We start from the raw sequence: 16963 nt of genomic DNA, 5'->3' as shown, positions 1-16963 counted from the left end.
TGCTATTATTATTGTTAGTAATACTACTGCTACCAATTCAGAGACCCAATGCCAAATAAGAAAGAGACTTCTATATTTCTATGAAAACTAAAATGTTCTTTGATTTAGAAATGGCCATTTAATTTCTAACTCATCTGTACATTAATTTCCACATCTATAAATTAATTTTCTGAGAGTTGTGAGAATTAACAAGGAAGAGTGAGAGAGAGAAAGGAATTGAGAATAGGCACAGCGCTGGCACTGGATAAATTATAGCTGTATATGAACAATGAGTGAAATGAGAGACTTCACGTTACTTCCTTTCACAGTTTTAAAAATAGCTGCACCTTTTTAAACCCTTTTAGTTATAATTACATCTCTCAATTTTAGGATGCCTTGTTCTTCTTGAAGGATTTCTTCACAAGTCTTTCTACAGAAGTAGAGCTGCTCATGACTCCAGATCCAGAAGGTATTAAATATGTAGAATCTGAAAACGTCTGTAATGTGTACTTGGATTGATTTGATTGTTACGAGACCTTTTTGAGAATGGACTTACAGATCTTTTCTCTCATTTATATAAATGTGTTCCATGATTATTTTTCTTAAGTTGTGCATATGCAGTTTATGTAAAAGTACTGTTGTTCCCCCTTATCCTCAGGAGGTACGTTCCAAGACCCCCAGTGGGTGCCTGAAACTGCAGATAGTACCAAACCCTAAATGTACTAAGTTTTTTCTTTACATACTAGCCTGTGACAAAGTTTAATTTATAAATTAGGCACAGTAAGAGACTAACAATAATAACTAATAAGAACAATTGTAACAGTATACTATAATAAAACTTAGGTGAGTATGATCTCTTTCTTTCTTTCAAAATATCTTGTACAAATTTAATGCCTTTTCCATCTTAGCTAAACACTTACCATGCACTGTGGCTATAACCTTTGTGGTTTGAGGTATGACAGCAAAATGGGCACGAATTCCTTTTTCCTTCATCACAGTTGTACAAATTTGTTCTTACTGTAGATCTTAGCAAGCTGAGCATATGGTTTTTTTTTTTCCTTATTAAGAACTTTCATCTTTTCACTTAATATATTATGGCTTTTCTTTGGTGTATTGGAATTGCCAGCATCATTGTTCTTGCACTTTGGAGTCATTATTAATAAAATAAGGGTTACTTACCATAAGCACCGACCTGATAACCGAGACGTCCACCCAGTGACTCACGGGCGGGATATGCTGGACAGAGGGCTGATTCACCTTCCGGTGGGGCAGGGAAATGGTGCAAGATTTCATCATGTTGCTCAGTGGTATGCGGTTGAAAACTTAGAAGTTGTTTATTTCTGACATTTTCCATTTCATATTTTTGGACCATAGTTGGAAAGTGAAACCAAAGATGGAGAGGGGGCTACTGTGAAAGATTTATCTGTAGCAGTAGTTATATTTATTAAACGAAATACTGTAAAACAAGTTAACTGTAGCTTGGTTTAAGTTGCTCTAAAGAAGCATGTACCTAATTTTCCAAATGTGCACATTACCTTTTCAGTTAAAAAGTCTCCAGGGGCTGATGTCACCTGCAGTTTGCCAAGGCATTTAAGCGCCTCAAAAGAGCCAAATCTAGTTCTTTCTTTCCCCGGGCCAAAGCAGCCTTCCCCAAATGGCAGTGCCAATTCAGTGCAAGCGGTTAATGGGAAAGAAGAGAAGGACTTCTCTCCTGAAGAAGCGTTGTTTAGTGATCAGCCTGTGTTTTTTAGGTAAATCATTTAATTTTGATAACAAAAGACGTTATTTTAGAGTTTGAAAGTTGTTCTTTAACGTGTTTGTGTGACATAGAAATCGTGGAATTACTTTAGCTTTTCTCTGCCCTGGCAAATAATCAGTGGGTATGAGTCAGAATGACTGAAACGACTTAGCATACAAGCATGCATACTTATTTACATGGGGCTTCCTGGGTGCTGTCAGTGGTAAAGAATCCACCTGCCAGTGTAGGAGACACAAGAGATGCGGGTTCGATCCCTGAGTCAGGAAGAGGAAATGGCAGTCCGCTCCAGTATTCTTGCCTGGAAAATTCCATGGTCAGTGGAGCCTGGTGGGTTACAGTCCATGGGACTCTAAAGAGTTGGACATGGCTGAGCCCGCACAAACACAGACACACACACACACGTTTATACGTGGGCCCCCCCCACTTGCACCTCTCATTTACACATAATAACCCTGGCTCAGGACTCAGCCTCCTGTTGAACCTGTAGCAGAAATTTTCTCTTCACTTAGTCTCTTCCTTTTTCCTCTTTCTGTCCGTCTCTTCTGATCACTCTCAGAGCCTGTTGGTGTCTCCATGACCATGATGCTGTCTTTTTCCCTTACACACCTCACCTTCAGCACCCCTCCCTTTTCCCTTATGGGGATTTTCTGTCTGATTTCTCTGCCCTTCCCTATCACTGCTGTGTCTCTTGTGACCCTCTGTCCTCTGGCTAAGTTGGCATCATAGGGAAACCCAGGTCCCTATACTGCTGCTGGCTGCTGTGACTACAGCCAGCCACTAGCTTGTTGTCCGTCATTTCCAGTTTCATTCATTCTTCCCTTCTTTCTTTCCCAGCCCTTGATGGTGGGGATGGAGCCTAGGATCTGTATCGGAAGGAAAGAGGTCAAAGATCAAAACCACCTCTGTTATGAGAGACAACTCCCTTCCCTGGTTTTCTGTACTCCTCTCCTGCTGACATCAGTGTTCCCCAAGTTCTATCTTTCTCTCTAAGGTTAGACTTTAGGTATGGCCCAAAGTGGGCAGTTGTTGTCGTTCAGTCGCTGAGTCATGTCTGACTCTTTGCAACCTGATGGACTGTAGCCCCCCAGGCTCCTCAGTCCATGGGATTTCCTGGGCAAGAATCCTGAAATGGGTTGCCATTTCCTTCTCCAGGGAATCTTGCTTACTTAGGAGTCAAATCCATGTCTCTTGCATTGGCAGGAGATTCTTACAACTGAGTCACCTGGGAAGTTCTAAGCAGTACAACTATTTTAAAGTGTTTTCATGTTTTGAATATCTTGTGTATTGATGAAAATAGTCAGAAAATATAATAGAATATGAGAATTGGAAAGATCCTGAGATAGAGGTTCTCTGGTGATTCTTAACTTTTCCATCATAAAGGAAGAGCCTCTTTTATTATTTTCCTATTTTGCTTTTTTATTAAAATTTTTTTCTACCAAAAAACTGTGTATCCTAAGAAATAATTTGAACTCTCATTTTATATTAATCACGTATAAGCTGCCGATTTTTGTTTTTTGTGAACACTGGATAACCGTTATTAAAAAAAATCAAATCGTTACAATTTTGGTCTGAGAACATGGAAACTTGGCACTTTTTAATCAGTTTGTATAGCCTCACTTGCTTAGGTAAATATGTGTTTTTTCCATTAGACTACTTAATAGCTTGTATTAAAATTTTTTTCTACCAAAAAACTGTGTATCCTAAGAAATAATTTGAACTCTCATTTTATATTAATCACGTATAAGCTGCCGATTTTTGTTTTTTGTGAACACTGGATAACCGTTATTAAAAAAAATCAAATCGTTACAATTTTGGTCTGAGAACATGGAAACTTGGCACTTTTTAATCAGTTTGTATAGCCCCACTTGCTTAGGTAAATATGTGTTTTTTCCATTAGACTACTTAATAGCTTGTAGATTTCTGTTTCTGCTCTCAAAAACTGCTGGAGTGCCTCGGACCCCAGTGTAGTCCTTAGTGACGTGGTTTAGATTACTCACTTCGCTGGTGAGGAGCTTAATGCGAGAGAGGAGAGGTGACTTGCTCAAGGCCACACAGTTGCCAAGCCGGGACTAGAATGGAGGTTTTCTTAAGCCCAAATTCAGTACATTTTCCAATTAATGACATAATAGTCTCCTCTCCTGCAAACATTTATTCACTCCACAAATATTTATTGAACACAGTATATGTATGTCAGATTTTGTTCTAGGTACAGTGAACAGAGTAGAGAAAAATCTCTCTTGAGTTGAGCTTACAGATAATTAAAATATTTGGTCTACCCTGTTACATGCCTTGGAGGAACAGAGTGAGAAAGCCCCACAGGTGTTGAGGGGCTGTTGGCGTAGAACCAGATACAGACGGCTGTTTGGAAGATGAGGGGTGACCTGGACCCCAGACTCCTGTAGTCACTGATGTAGATTTAGCACTTCCTTTTTAGAGTCAGTTAAGGACTTTTCCAGGATGACTTGGGATAACTTAGGATATAACCACTGACATTAATTCTGTAATAAAATGTGTTTCAACTTACAGTTTACAGTCCAACTTTTGGAAGCCAACTGCTTTTGTTTGATGTGTATAATTGTAATTTCATTCAGAATTCCCAAGTGTGTCAGTATCCCGTTTACAAGCATTAATTTCAAGAGTGTCAGAATTCACCAATGTAGATGGGGTTTAAAAATTAACTGATAAAGACACTTAGGCTCAGAGAGTTTAAATTACTTGCCTTGACTGTATCCCATATAACTGATAAAACTAGGGTTCATGTCTGGGTCTTCTGGAGGTTTGTTTCATCATGGAACTAAAATAAATACCTTAGCTCTTCTTTTTTACTTCTTGGTGATGATTATATTATTTGGTTTAATCTTGAAAGTTATTTTTGTTAGTTTACTCTCTGTATGAATTGAATACCTGCCAGAATAAATTTCTCTAACTTAAATTTTGTTTAGTAAACAAGGAAAGGGTTTTTAAAATAAATAAAATTTATAAGATTAACATTGTTTAGTTGGTATATTGTCTTAAGAAGGTATACGGCTGAAAGACATTCTCTTTTATTTAGATCTTAATATATCCACATTATTTATTTTGTGGTTTTTATTCTCCAGTTGAAAAGGTTAATTTACATCTAATTTCAGCTATTAGTAATTTTTAATATAAATAACTCCCCTTCTTTCTTTATCTTCAGAGAATTTAGATTCACATCAGAAGTTCCTATTCGACTTGATTATCATGGGAAACACGTATCAATGGATCAGGTCTGGAAATTTTGCACAGATATACTCTACAGAATTATCTCATTTGTTTTTCTAGTGGACTCAGTTTTTAGGAAACTTTTTCGATCATAGTTTATGTGTTTGAAATGAAGTGTAAGATTTTAAAATTTAATTCTATTTTTAAAGTAAATATAATTTTTACTTAAGGATCCAAATTTTACTTAAGTAAATTAAGTAAAATTACTTAATTTACTTAAGTAAAATTTGGATGTCAGTTGGGTCTTATAAAATACATATATTTTTTTGCTATACATATTTTAGGTGTTTTAGCTTAATTAGTGAAATTTTTTTTTATTTTAAAGGGTACATTAGCTGGGATTTTGATTGGTCTCGCCCAGTTAAACTGCTCTGAACTAAAGCTGAAGAGGCTTTTCTATCGGCATGGGTAAGTTGATTTATCATATGAGACTTTAAGATGTAGTTACTAAAGTTAGTTTACAACTAGCCAACATACATAAGTTAATTATTTTACAATGTTATTTGCAGAGAGCTCATTTTTAGAGGATTTTTACCGGCTAGGGGCTATTTTTTTTATTCTGAGAGAATAGTAGCAGTTTGAAGAGAGCATTTCCCCCAAAAGCAGCTATAGTTAGGACTTTTTTTATAATTTCGCAAAGTTATAAATTAGCCTATATGGAAGTTCACAAGGTAATGGTCCTTACTAGCTAAGAACTGTGTGACAATTAGAGACGTTGAATTAATCCTTTAGATGTTAAAGCTTTAGATGTTAAAGAAGTAAAAACAGTGGAAATGCACACTTGTATATATTACCTTAGCCTTTTATAGGAATTATTAGCATTACAATTAGGTTAAATGTATGTATATACACACATATATATAGTAAAATTCAAAATCTATAAAATTTCATCCATGTAATTTGTAGATTTTTTTGTCTTAAGTAAAAAAAAAAAAAAAATCCCCCAAACTGTGTAAACCTATAAATTTCACTCTTCTTCCCATATACTAATAGTCATTTTCTCTAGTTTGCTAGGTGTGGACAAATTATTCTCATACGCAATCACCGAGTGGCTTACTGACATTAAGAAGAACCAGCTGCCAGGAATCCTGGGAGGTGTTGGGCCTATGCATTCACTAGTACAGCTAGGTGAGTGTTCTTTTTTTAATTAGAAGATAATTTATTTTACCTGATCAGTGATTCTTTACCCTTTCGGGACTATGGATGCCTTCGAGAATCTATGTGAGGATCATCTTTCTAGAAAAACCTACCTGTTAGTGATACACAAAAAATGTTGCCTCGCATTTTAGGGGTTAAAAATCCTAGGGTTAGGATATAGCAGAGATTTGAGCTCCAGTGCTCCTGTTTTTCTTTTTACATGTGTTCTGATTGTGGTAAAAGTCACATAATATAAAACACACTGTCTAAACCGTATTTAACTACGCTTCAGTGGCGCTGAGGACGTTCACGTTGTTGTGCAGCTCTCACCATCATCTGTCTCCTGAACTTTCCACTTTCCTAAACTGAACTCTGTCCCCATTAAACACGTAAGTCCTCATTCCTCACCACCCGCCTAACCCACCTCCAACATCTGCCAGTGTATTTTCCCACTCTATGAATTGAGGAATATACATTGCCTGTTCTAGGCACCTTGTATAAATGGAAGCAAGCAGTGTTTGTCTTCACCTGCTGTACTCCAGTACTCTATTAATTTCTGCATGTTGACTGCTGTTCTAGTTCAAGGCCTCAAGGACTTGGTCTGGTTACCAATTGAGCAGTACCGAAAGGACGGCCGCATTGTCAGAGGGTTTCAGAGAGGGGCTGCCTCCTTTGGCACCTCGACAGCGATGGCTGCTCTCGAGCTCACGAACAGAATGGTTCAAACCATACAGGTAACTTTCCATAGACCAGCTTAATCTCCAGAAAGAGGGAGAGCCATTAGAAACACTTGACTTATCTTGGTTTTAAAATGGCACCATGAAAATGTATAAAATACTGAGAATATTTTATTTGTAATGACTTAGTATCATTAAAATTTTTTTTGATTAGCTGTCCATTGTTAAATAATTAGTAGAATAAAGTGGTGGACTACAGTGTCAAATTTGTTTGCCTGTTTCAGGTAAATTATAACTATTAAGTTAGCCAAAGATTTATTTCAGCACATTTATGTGGAGAGATCATAGCTGAATGTAATGAAGGCACTAGAGAGCCGATAGTAGTTGTATGCAGGTTTGCTAGTAAGTATTAAGCTCCAGTTGGCCTTACCCAGTTGTGCACAGACCATGCATTCTTGTCTAGCCTGGTAACAGAGTGTTCTCAGAGAGATGAGGAACTGAAAAAAGCTGCTCAACGCAGATACTAATGTATACGTTAACGTTCTTGTTATAAAAGGAATACGTTCTGGTTGTAAAGAATTCCGTCGCTGCAGAATTCCTCTGCAGAATTCCTCTGCCGCTCCTCACTCCCCTTAGGAAGTGTGCTGCTGGAGCGTAACTCCCCAGACTTTGTTCTGACTCACTCTTTCCTCTCTGATGAAACGATCCAGGCAGCAGCGGAGACTGCGTATGACATGGTGTCTCCAGGCACCCTTTCTATCGAGCCCAAGAAGGTCAGGAGGTTCCCCCATCACCGGTTAGCCCACCAGCCAGTGGACCTGAGGGAAGGGGTGGCCAAGGCCTACAGTGTCGTGAAGGAGGTGAGTGGCTGCCCCAGGGGATGGACCAGGAGCAGTTTGCGTCCTTCCCTGGAGTTTGTCTAAAGAGCAGCAGGGCTTGGGCTTCGTTCTGAAGGACCCTAGGGTGGCTTTGGGACTGTTTTGCCACTGATGAGTGCAGATGTGTGTGTAGGGAAGAGGGGAGGGCTACGTCCTGGCCTGCAGGCTCTCAAGAAGACTAGCAGTCTCGTGGGAAGACTGGTCTCTTTATGGACAGAAGAAAGCAAGGGGTGGTAGAAACACACCATGAACTCACCAGGGAAGTTTACCCATGTTTGTATTTTGCTGTTTTCCTCAGATTTGTTTAAAAAGCAAATTTTTTTTAGGTTAATCGCAAACCCTAATTCCGTTCCCATGCGTTCACAATCCTGAAGATGGTACATTTTTTTTCTGTGCATATTTTTATAGTTTCATATAAGTATGGCATCATAAGCAAATACTATTGTTTATATTTTAAAAGTTAGCATAAATGGTATCATATATATCTGTATATTTTGTCTTTAAAGATACATCCTTGTTGATATGTGTAGGTCTGGTTTAAACTTTTATCGTGTTTCATTGTGTGAATATAGCATAATTTATTTATCTTTGTGTTGGTGGACAGTTTCCATTTTTTCCCCTAAAATACTTCTATTGGAATGTCATTTAAATGCCCCTTTGTTCACATGTGCAAGAGGTTGTTAAAGGTAGAACTGGTGATTTCTAACCGTTTGAATCCTGAGACTTATTAAATGTTGCCCGATTTATTAAGCATTGCCAGATTGTAGTTTAGTTGCACCAGTGAATCCTGGTTCTTTATGGATGTTGACAGGAGCATTCCCTCCCTGTCTTAATCTTTTTCTTTTTTTCATTGACATATGAGGAAGTTTGAGGTCATTTTACTTATGATTTGTGTATTAGGATTTCATTAACGATATTTTCCTCTGTCATATTCCGATAGACAGAAGTGCCTTAGGACAGTCTTTTACCTGACAAAAGTGACCTCTGTGGTTCCAAATGCAGGAAGACCATTGAAGTAAGGATATGTATTAGTGGCTAAATAAAGGCAAGGCCATTGGTCACCTCTCTTAAAAAGAGATTTAGTTGTTAGAATAAAGAGAGCTGATTACCTGTCAGTTCTGTTCCTATAGATGTCAGGATTGGGCCAGTTATCAGTAGACATGTTAGAAATCAGGTTTGTAAAAACGATCCTGGGCTTTCAGGCATAGCAGGGGCAGCTGGCAGCAGGATATTATAGCACTTGGGTATGTAGCACTTTGGGCTTCCTGGGTGGTGCAGGAGTAAAGAATCTGCCTGCCGGTGTAGGAGACACAGGAGACGATGGTTTGATCCCTGGGTCAGGAAGATCCCCTGGGAGAGGGAATGGCTGCCCACTCCAGTATTCTTGCCTGGAAAATCCAATCCAATGGAGGGGCTTGGCAGGCTACAGTCCATGGGGTCACAAAGAGTCAGGCACAACTGAGCAGCTAACACTTCACTTCACAGATTGTGAAAGTGAGGACTAGATTTGGGGCCAGGACGAGGTTCCTTGATTTCCCTGAGAGTGTGAAGTTCTTCTCTCCAGGCCCTTCACTGAAACCATCACAAGAGGACACTGCTTTGTGGCCCTTAGGGGTCCTGAGTTAGACAAAAGGGAGAGGTTTGAAACCCATACGTGATGACTGACCAGTGACAACAGCGTGACGTTTTACCACCCTGGCTCGACCTACACATTTACATAGTCAGCTCTAAAGCTCAGCAGTCATGATTATTTTCATGTCACACAGTTGTAAGAAGGATGAAAAATGCTACAAAAACTTCATTTGTGGTTATTAAACATGTTCCTGCTTTGTGTTCTCAGAGTTTTCTCTATTTAATAAAGTGTTCTATTTAGTCTCTTATCTTAATTGAATGTTCCAGTTATCTTTTCTAGTGCATAGCCAGTAATTTAAAACTAATTAAATTATTTTATGGAGCTCAGTAGAATTAGGTTTTCCTGTTGCAGTTGAGTCACAGGAGCTATCGCCATGTTCATTTAGTGATTGTATTTATTCAGGAAGCTTTGTTTGCTAAATTTGATTTAACCAGAGTGATTAATTGTGCCAGAGAAGCTATTCTTGGAGTATTAACTATTTCCGTGCACATCCCTGTGTGAAGCTGTAGTCTAGCTACATTTTCTGTATATAAGTGTCATAACAAAATGCTGAATTGTAATTGTCCCTTACTTTCCCTTTGGAGAAGGAAACGGCAGCCCACTCCAGTATTCTTGGCTAGAGAATTCCATGGACAGAGGAGCCTAGTGGGCTATGGTCCATGGGGTCACAAAGAGTCGGACACAACTGAGGGACTACCACTTTCCCTTAGAATTGTCATAGAAGTAATTATCCTGGGTTACCTCAAAAGTACAGTTTCTGCTTTGATTTCCGTTTGGTTACAAACCTGCTCTTGATGAACTCTATAGTTAATGTGTTACGAGATTATTTAGAGAGTCTTCTGAGCAGTGATTTACTCCCTTCTCCCCTCTTTCCTCAGGGAATCGCAGACACGGCTCAGACCATTTACGAAACTGCTGCTCGGGAACACGAGAGCCGGGGGGTGACGGGCGCCGTGGGGGAAGTCCTGCGCCAGCTCCCCCCGGCCGTGGTGAAACCTCTGATCGTCGCCACAGAAGCGACATCGAATGTCTTGGGTGGCATGAGAAACCAGATCAGACCAGATGTTCGGCAGGACGAGTCGCAGAAGTGGCGCCATGGGGACGACTGATGTTTCAGACGAGATTCTTGATGAAGACGAGGGGGGAGATGTGGAGCAGAGGGCCCCACCGGCGACTTCAGAGGGAACTCATTTACTGTTACCGCGCTCATCTCAGGAACAAAACCATTTCTTAGTGAGATAATATAGTATCAAAGCAACATGCAACCAAAACCTTTTGACATTTTAGGGCTAGTTGGTACTTTCCAGTAGACACGTTTGGTGGCTGGTGTCAAAAGTCTGTAAAGCATTTGCTGCCAAGTTAGTGGAATGCTTGCTTTTATTAAAATGACTGTAATCTTCCTTGTTACAGACAAGCTATCATTGGAAACCTCCTTTTACAGTACAGGGTGCTCAGAAACGTTTTGAGTACTTTGAAAGCACTATATTTATGTTGCTCCAAGGAGTTGATTTTTCTCCAGGTTTAAAGAGAATCACAGCTTCGAAACTTTCATTAAAAATGAGAGACAGAAGCCACAGGGAAAATAAAGCAAATAGGATTTTCAATATAAATATCAGTGAGGAAAAAATATCCCAGTCTGTTGGAGTTAGTGTTCACGCAGTCAAGAACGTCGTTTCCATTTGCTCAGAAAATCCTTCCATGGGAGTTTGAGAACATGAATGTCGCAGACTTGTTCTGTTGTGTTGCACTTTATTATGTGTGTGTGTGTGTGTGTTTGTGTGTTTAGATTAATACAAGTCATGTGCTATATTCTACATGTAATTTACAGAGTTACACAAACTATAAAGAGGACTAAGTCTGAAGGTTTTTGGCAAAGGAAGGTAACTCAAATGCAGTAACTTTCATTTATTCTAAGTATAATGAAAATGTGCATTCTGTGATGAACTGGGGCCCATATAATTGTTTATTTGTTCAAATTTAAGCAGGTATAGTGCAAGCTTATTAGGCGTATGTGGAAAGGGAGATTGAACGTGGTTTTTACTCTTTTGAAATTAGCCAAAAATCCTCCAAATATGCCCTAGTCAGCTATTTCGAAGCACCATTTTTACTTGGTTAACAATGTACATTTTGATATTCTGTCAGGAATGAATAAAGTATTTTTATTTAAAGGTAAAGTTGTTTTATGCTTCCATGAATATTTTGCTTCTCTTAGAGCATATTCATAGATGCAATGCTAGGGTTTACTCCAAAATCCTTGGGAACACTTTCTCAAAATTGATTTTGCTTAATGTTAAGCAGATCATTACCTAGATGTGAGAAGGAAATGGTTCTCCAGAACTCTGTCTTTGACTTTAGATTAATCTAGCAGAAAGAAAACATAGGACTTTGTATTCATCCTCTATTTAAAGTGTCATGATGTGAACGCTCTCATTTCCTAGAATAGGGAGATGCATTCGAGTTGAAGTTGAATTTCAGAACTACTTTCAGTTTGGGGTTTGAAAAATGACATTGAATCAGTTTCATTCTTGAAACTTTCTACAAGAAAGCAAAAATCCGAACATTTAAAATTTGTAAAATTTTGTCAAGTAGCATGTAATTCTGTCTTGTTCTCTTTTTACTGCTGGAAAACTTGAAAGGCTAGTGCTCAGAAAACCACCTACTGAACCATCAGAGGACCATTTGTTACTGGAGCCCAGCTGGATGGAGCCCACCTAGAATGTGGTCCTGAGTACACACGAATCATGGCTGTTTACTGTATGAAGCTTCAGCCTGCTTCTGGGGCACTCTCTGGGCACCCTTGCATCAATCCCAGCATTTTCCCTTACATGGAACATGCTGGGTATGGTATCTGTGATGAGTAATCAAACTTCACCACTCAAATTTAAAAATATAAAATCTCCTTAACTTTTAAATATATTTTCCATATTGTATCTAATTGAACTTAATTAGTATAGGGAGAAATAATCATCCTCTTCTCTGAACTCTTGAGTTGCAGATGGACCGATTTTTTGACAAATTGGGTTTATAAGTCCCATTAAGCATATCTTTATTATGTAATTTCCATGGCTGTCTCTTCTGCCCTCCTGCACCTGCTTTTGATAGAATCTACCTGTGTGATCAGAAACCTTGTGTCTCAGAAAGATTTAGTGTCAAGGGTCTGTTCATTGTCACTTTAACCAAGATGCTGTTTACCTGAGGTGTTTACGTGGAAGAAGTGTGTGTGTTTGAACACTTTGCCATTGTTAAATATCCTTAATTTTTTTCTTTTTTAATAGCGTCTTTTCAAACTTTTACACCACGCCGATACAGTAAAGCGTGTTGGCAGGATGCTTGTGCGGCCAGGTCTGTGACTTACCAAGTGGTGACTTTGCCAAGGCATTCAGCTCTAAACCTCAGTGTCCCGTCTGTAAATGAAGGGGCTTCTTATGACAGCAGAGATTTTCAGATGATTGGAGCATGCACACGTGTGCGAGCAAGCATGCACGTGGGAATGACGGTGTGGGATGAAGCACTTAGTCGTGGGCCCCAGGCCTGGGACACCTTGAATAGGTGGCATTGTCTAACAAGAGCCCTGGCTGCATGGCACCCACGGAAGCCCCGGCTCCTCCAGGTCTCTCATCTCTTAGACTAATGTGTTTGTGAATGGTGCCTTCAAGGCTGACCTCTTCATGGGGCAGACTGAGCATGTCTGTGTATCACTGCATTGAGTCTGTGTGTGTATCTCCCCGAGGGTCCAGGTAAGCAAGCTTGATCAGGAAGCATCAGTGAGTTTCAGAACCTCCCAGGGTTACAGGAACACAGTAAGACCGCCTTACATTATAAAGGCAGCAGGGGCCATGGGGACGTCTTCTCTTGATTCGGGTTGATTGGGATCCCCTGGTTTCCCTTCCTGTCTGTCCACAGATGGCTATCGTTTACAAGTACAATGTCCGCTCAGCACTCGCCTTTTAGGACAGATAGGATGGCATATTTTTTGTAGATATCATAGCAAAGACTTCCATTTTAGTAAGGCTTGAGTCCAATTTGGATTCCCATTAAGCACATGTATGTAACATCAATATATTTATAATACAGAACTCGAGAAAAAAAAAAATCTTCCCAAGTAGCCATGTGCCTAAAATGGCAAAAAGACAAAACACTAGTATCTCTTGCTCCTGCTATGTGTCACTTTTAAATGCTGTTGAAATAGTTTCAGTTTTAAGGGAATAACTTTTTAACCACCTCCTTAAAAACTGTGTCGTGTAGGTTTGGTGCCTTCGTTCAGTTCTCGAACAGGCCAAACAACTACGCCCGCTACCTGGGGGCCACTCGCCACCCGCGGGCACTGTCGAGTCAGCTCGTGTGCCCCAAGCTTGCCCTCACCAGAGACGAGACAGGGCAGAGGTGGAGTTCAGCAGTTTTAAACCGGAAGTCCACACTTGCACTAAGTAGTTTTAGGATTAACAATTTATTATCTTAACATTAATTTAGATCTTATATATATATATATATATAAAAGCCACATGACCTGACTTAAGAATAATCATTTAACTCTGCTTTGCTTCAGTTTTCTCAGACCTTCGTGGGGTGTGTGTCCTCAGCTTCATGGGGACTGGCAGGGGTAGTGGTCTGTGGTGAGCAGTCTATTCCCTGCTTCCCTTCACGTCCTCTTGACATGACCTAAGACATGAGAGAAAACGTCTGTAAAGTTCTTTAAGCCTCTTGAAAGTAAAAGGCCCTATGCAAATACAAAGTGATACTTGGTATCGGCAGATGCATCAATTGGACGGACCCATTGGTACCAAATTGAATAAATCAAATACAAGTTTGTGAGTCTCAGGTTGAAAAGGAAAGTTGTTTAGATAGTGTGTAGATAGTGAAGGGGGAGAAAAAAGATTTTTTTTTCCCCCTTACCACCAAGAAATCTTGTTTCTTTTTATGGAAAATACAGTCAGTCTTTTCATTGAGAATAACTGAGTGCTTTAATGCATTTTATTTTTATCACAATAGTTTCAGGATCATGCTAGGCACTCTGCTCCCTGTAATAGACTTTATATGCACAGTTGCAAGTCAGTCAGTTTTAATCAAAAGAATTTCCTTTTCATGGTAGTGTCTACAAGTCAAAGAGAAGGCCGTCTAGTACATCACAATTAGTTTCTTTGTGGCGAGGGATAAGAAATTTATGTGAGTTTCAACAATTCATATTTTGAAATGTCAGTAGTTTTGAAAAACAGAGGTGTTACACATTTTTTTGCCTCCTGTACCCAGTGTCAGCCCCTTGGTTTCAAGCACGTAGCCTCATAGAAGACACCAGAGTGCTATCTGATGTATTATTTCAGGAGATTGTAGACTTGATACTGGCTGACTCAAGGACATCTCTAGTGCTGTGTGTGTTGGGAGGGAGGGGAGGTGGGGTTGAAATGGCAGCCCCTCCTGTAAGAGTATGTTTACTTTGCTGTTTCACATGTATTTTGTGTATATGAAATGGCAGCTTCCAATTTCTAGTTGGATTTGTCTTATGTTGTTTGTATAATTTGCCATCACACAGGACTGTTTGCTTTTCCATTGTGAAATTTGGTAGGGACTCCAGTTCAGCTCTTAATGTTAATCCATCCCGATTTATTTTGGACATTGAATTGATCTCACCACAAGTAAAAAACACGTCGTGTATGTTGACTGTCGTCGTTGCTGTTTCCTCATGGAAGTAATTCTAAATGTAAATACTTTAAGAATACTGATGCTGTATGAGTATTTTTGTGGCAATGTTAACTTGTTAGTGTGACTATTTAAAGTATTATGAATTTAAGGATATTCTTGAAGAAAATTAAAATATTTACTCTTTGGAGTTTGCTTTAAACACTATGGTCTCTCTCCAAGAAATGCTCCCTGTATAAAAAACCTGTATAACATTTTTCGAAGCAGAGGGTAGGTCTGTGTCAGATCCTGTTCTTGGGAAATGGTCTTCCTCTGATCCTGGTACTTAGAGCTTACCTGCTACCAGTTTCTGAGATGTCAGTATATAGGGCATATTCTGTTAGAGTTTGCCAACCCTTCCCCCTTTTGGATATTAATTGCTGCATTAGTTGTTTTATCTCTAAAATGTAGACTTGCAGCAAACACATAGTTTTGGTCTTAGGGACCTAGATAAATACTTGAAAAAATCTGTTCTTTTTGGAGGAATCTTATTATTTAGGAATATTTTAAAGAAATATTTAAAGACAATACTTTGAAAGATGCTTTGATGACAGATCTCATTACATGACCGTTCACTTTGCACCATCAGAGAAAGGTCATGGGTCACAACACACCTCACACGACTTTTTTTTAAAACTTTTTATTTTACATTGGGGTATAGCCAATTAACAAACAATGTTGTGAGAGTTTCAGGTAGACAGCAAAGGGACTCAGCCATACATATACATGTATCCATTCTCCCCCAAACTCTTGTGAGAGAGAGGGAAGCGAAGCTTTGTGAGGTGCCTGCTGTGAGCCAGGTATTGTATTATTTGCATAACCTCGTAGCCCCTCTGAGGGGTGGTTATAATAGTTTTTGTTTTCCAGAGGAGGAGATAGGTTCAGAGAGGTCAAGGTACTTGCTCACAGTCTCATGGTTTGACTCCCAAAGCCCATGCTCATTCTAGGATTTCATTTAAGAGGTGCAGTTGTCTAAATTAGTGAAAATTCTTCGCTAATAAGGAAACCAAGAAAGAAGTTTTGCTAAAAAGTTGAGGTTAAAGGCTCTTTGAATACTTAAGTCTGACAAAGTTGCTTATCCTGCATCTTCACCCCTCTCTCCTCCCCTGGTTGGGCTCCAGTCACAGTCATAAGTCTGGGAATGGGGCTAAATTAGAGTCCTTCCAGTTAAAGAATCTTGCCCTTGGGGCTGGTTACATTCTGTGGGTCTGTCCTGCACATTGTGAAATGTTTCACAGCGTCCTTTGGGCTTACTCAGTACATGCAGGTAGTAGCTCCTCCCCAGCTGTGTGAACCAAAAGGTCTCCAGACATGGCCAAATGTCCCCTGGGTGGCAAAAAACCCCTGGTGCAAATGGCTGGGTTAAAAGCTTCCCTGGTGAAAATCACGTGCAACCTGGAGTGAGAACAGTGCCTAAGAGCTTCCCCACGTTACGTTCTAGAATATTCTGCCTGGTTCCTCTTAGCTTAAAGATTATAATTTTCAGACAGGCCCAGCCACCCTCACCTCTTTACGATAGCACACACTCCTGTCAAGACACTTTGTGGCACATCTCTCATTTTAAAGTCAATGAGTGTTAAGTATTTGCTATGTGACTACTACTTTGTTCAGCCCTCAACAACATGGCATTCACATTTGCTATCAGCTGGAGTCCTGGCAGGGAGCAGACGGCTACTGAGGTGACTGAGGGCAGTGTAAGGAAGGGACTTAGCATAGGTGAACAGGGGCACAGGAGACCCGAAGCGCCTTGAGAGCTGACTCTGGGTCTTCCCCAGGCCTCAGGTCTGTGACTCAGGTGATGGCTGACGTTTTCCTGCTCCCCTTGGCTGCAGGAATGTGAGGCTCCTTCTCTTCCTCTATTCCATCCTTCGGGATACTGAGGCTAAGCCTCCTCGCAGGCCTGAGGGACAAAGCAGTGACTCACAGAACCTGTAGCTGAAGGACAGGGCTGCCGGACAGTGGCTGTGGCCTTAGGTGGAGCCAA

General features: G+C 39.9%; 1 protein-coding gene across 7 annotated transcripts in view; it reads left to right on the top strand.

The window, feature by feature from the left end:
• ATG2B (autophagy related 2B) overlaps positions 1-15142 on the top strand; it is an 80064-nt gene extending 64922 nt beyond the window's left edge. For 6 of the 7 annotated variants that reach the window (XM_027521558.1, XM_027521559.1, XM_027521557.1 and 3 more), the window contains 8 exons: positions 370-448; positions 1523-1730; positions 4917-4986; positions 5307-5389; positions 5988-6109; positions 6698-6852; positions 7506-7655; positions 10185-15142. In XM_027521558.1, the coding sequence (XP_027377359.1) occupies positions 370-448; positions 1523-1730; positions 4917-4986; positions 5307-5389; positions 5988-6109; positions 6698-6852; positions 7506-7655; positions 10185-10415 (1098 nt within the window). In that variant the 3' untranslated portion in view covers positions 10416-15142. The remainder of the gene's footprint in view (positions 1-369; positions 449-1522; positions 1731-4916; positions 4987-5306; positions 5390-5987; positions 6110-6697; positions 6853-7505; positions 7656-10184) is intronic. The other variant, XM_027521561.1, reaches the window with a different exon arrangement.
• Positions 15143-16963: the final 1821 nt, after the last annotated feature.

The sequence above is a fragment of the Bos indicus x Bos taurus genome, chromosome 21 (assembly GCF_003369695.1).
Source record: "Bos indicus x Bos taurus breed Angus x Brahman F1 hybrid chromosome 21, Bos_hybrid_MaternalHap_v2.0, whole genome shotgun sequence".
In the NCBI taxonomy this organism is placed as follows: Eukaryota; Metazoa; Chordata; class Mammalia; order Artiodactyla; family Bovidae; genus Bos; species Bos indicus x Bos taurus.
Note: the sequence above shows the minus strand (reverse complement) of the source record. Positions and strands in the feature narration are given on the sequence as shown.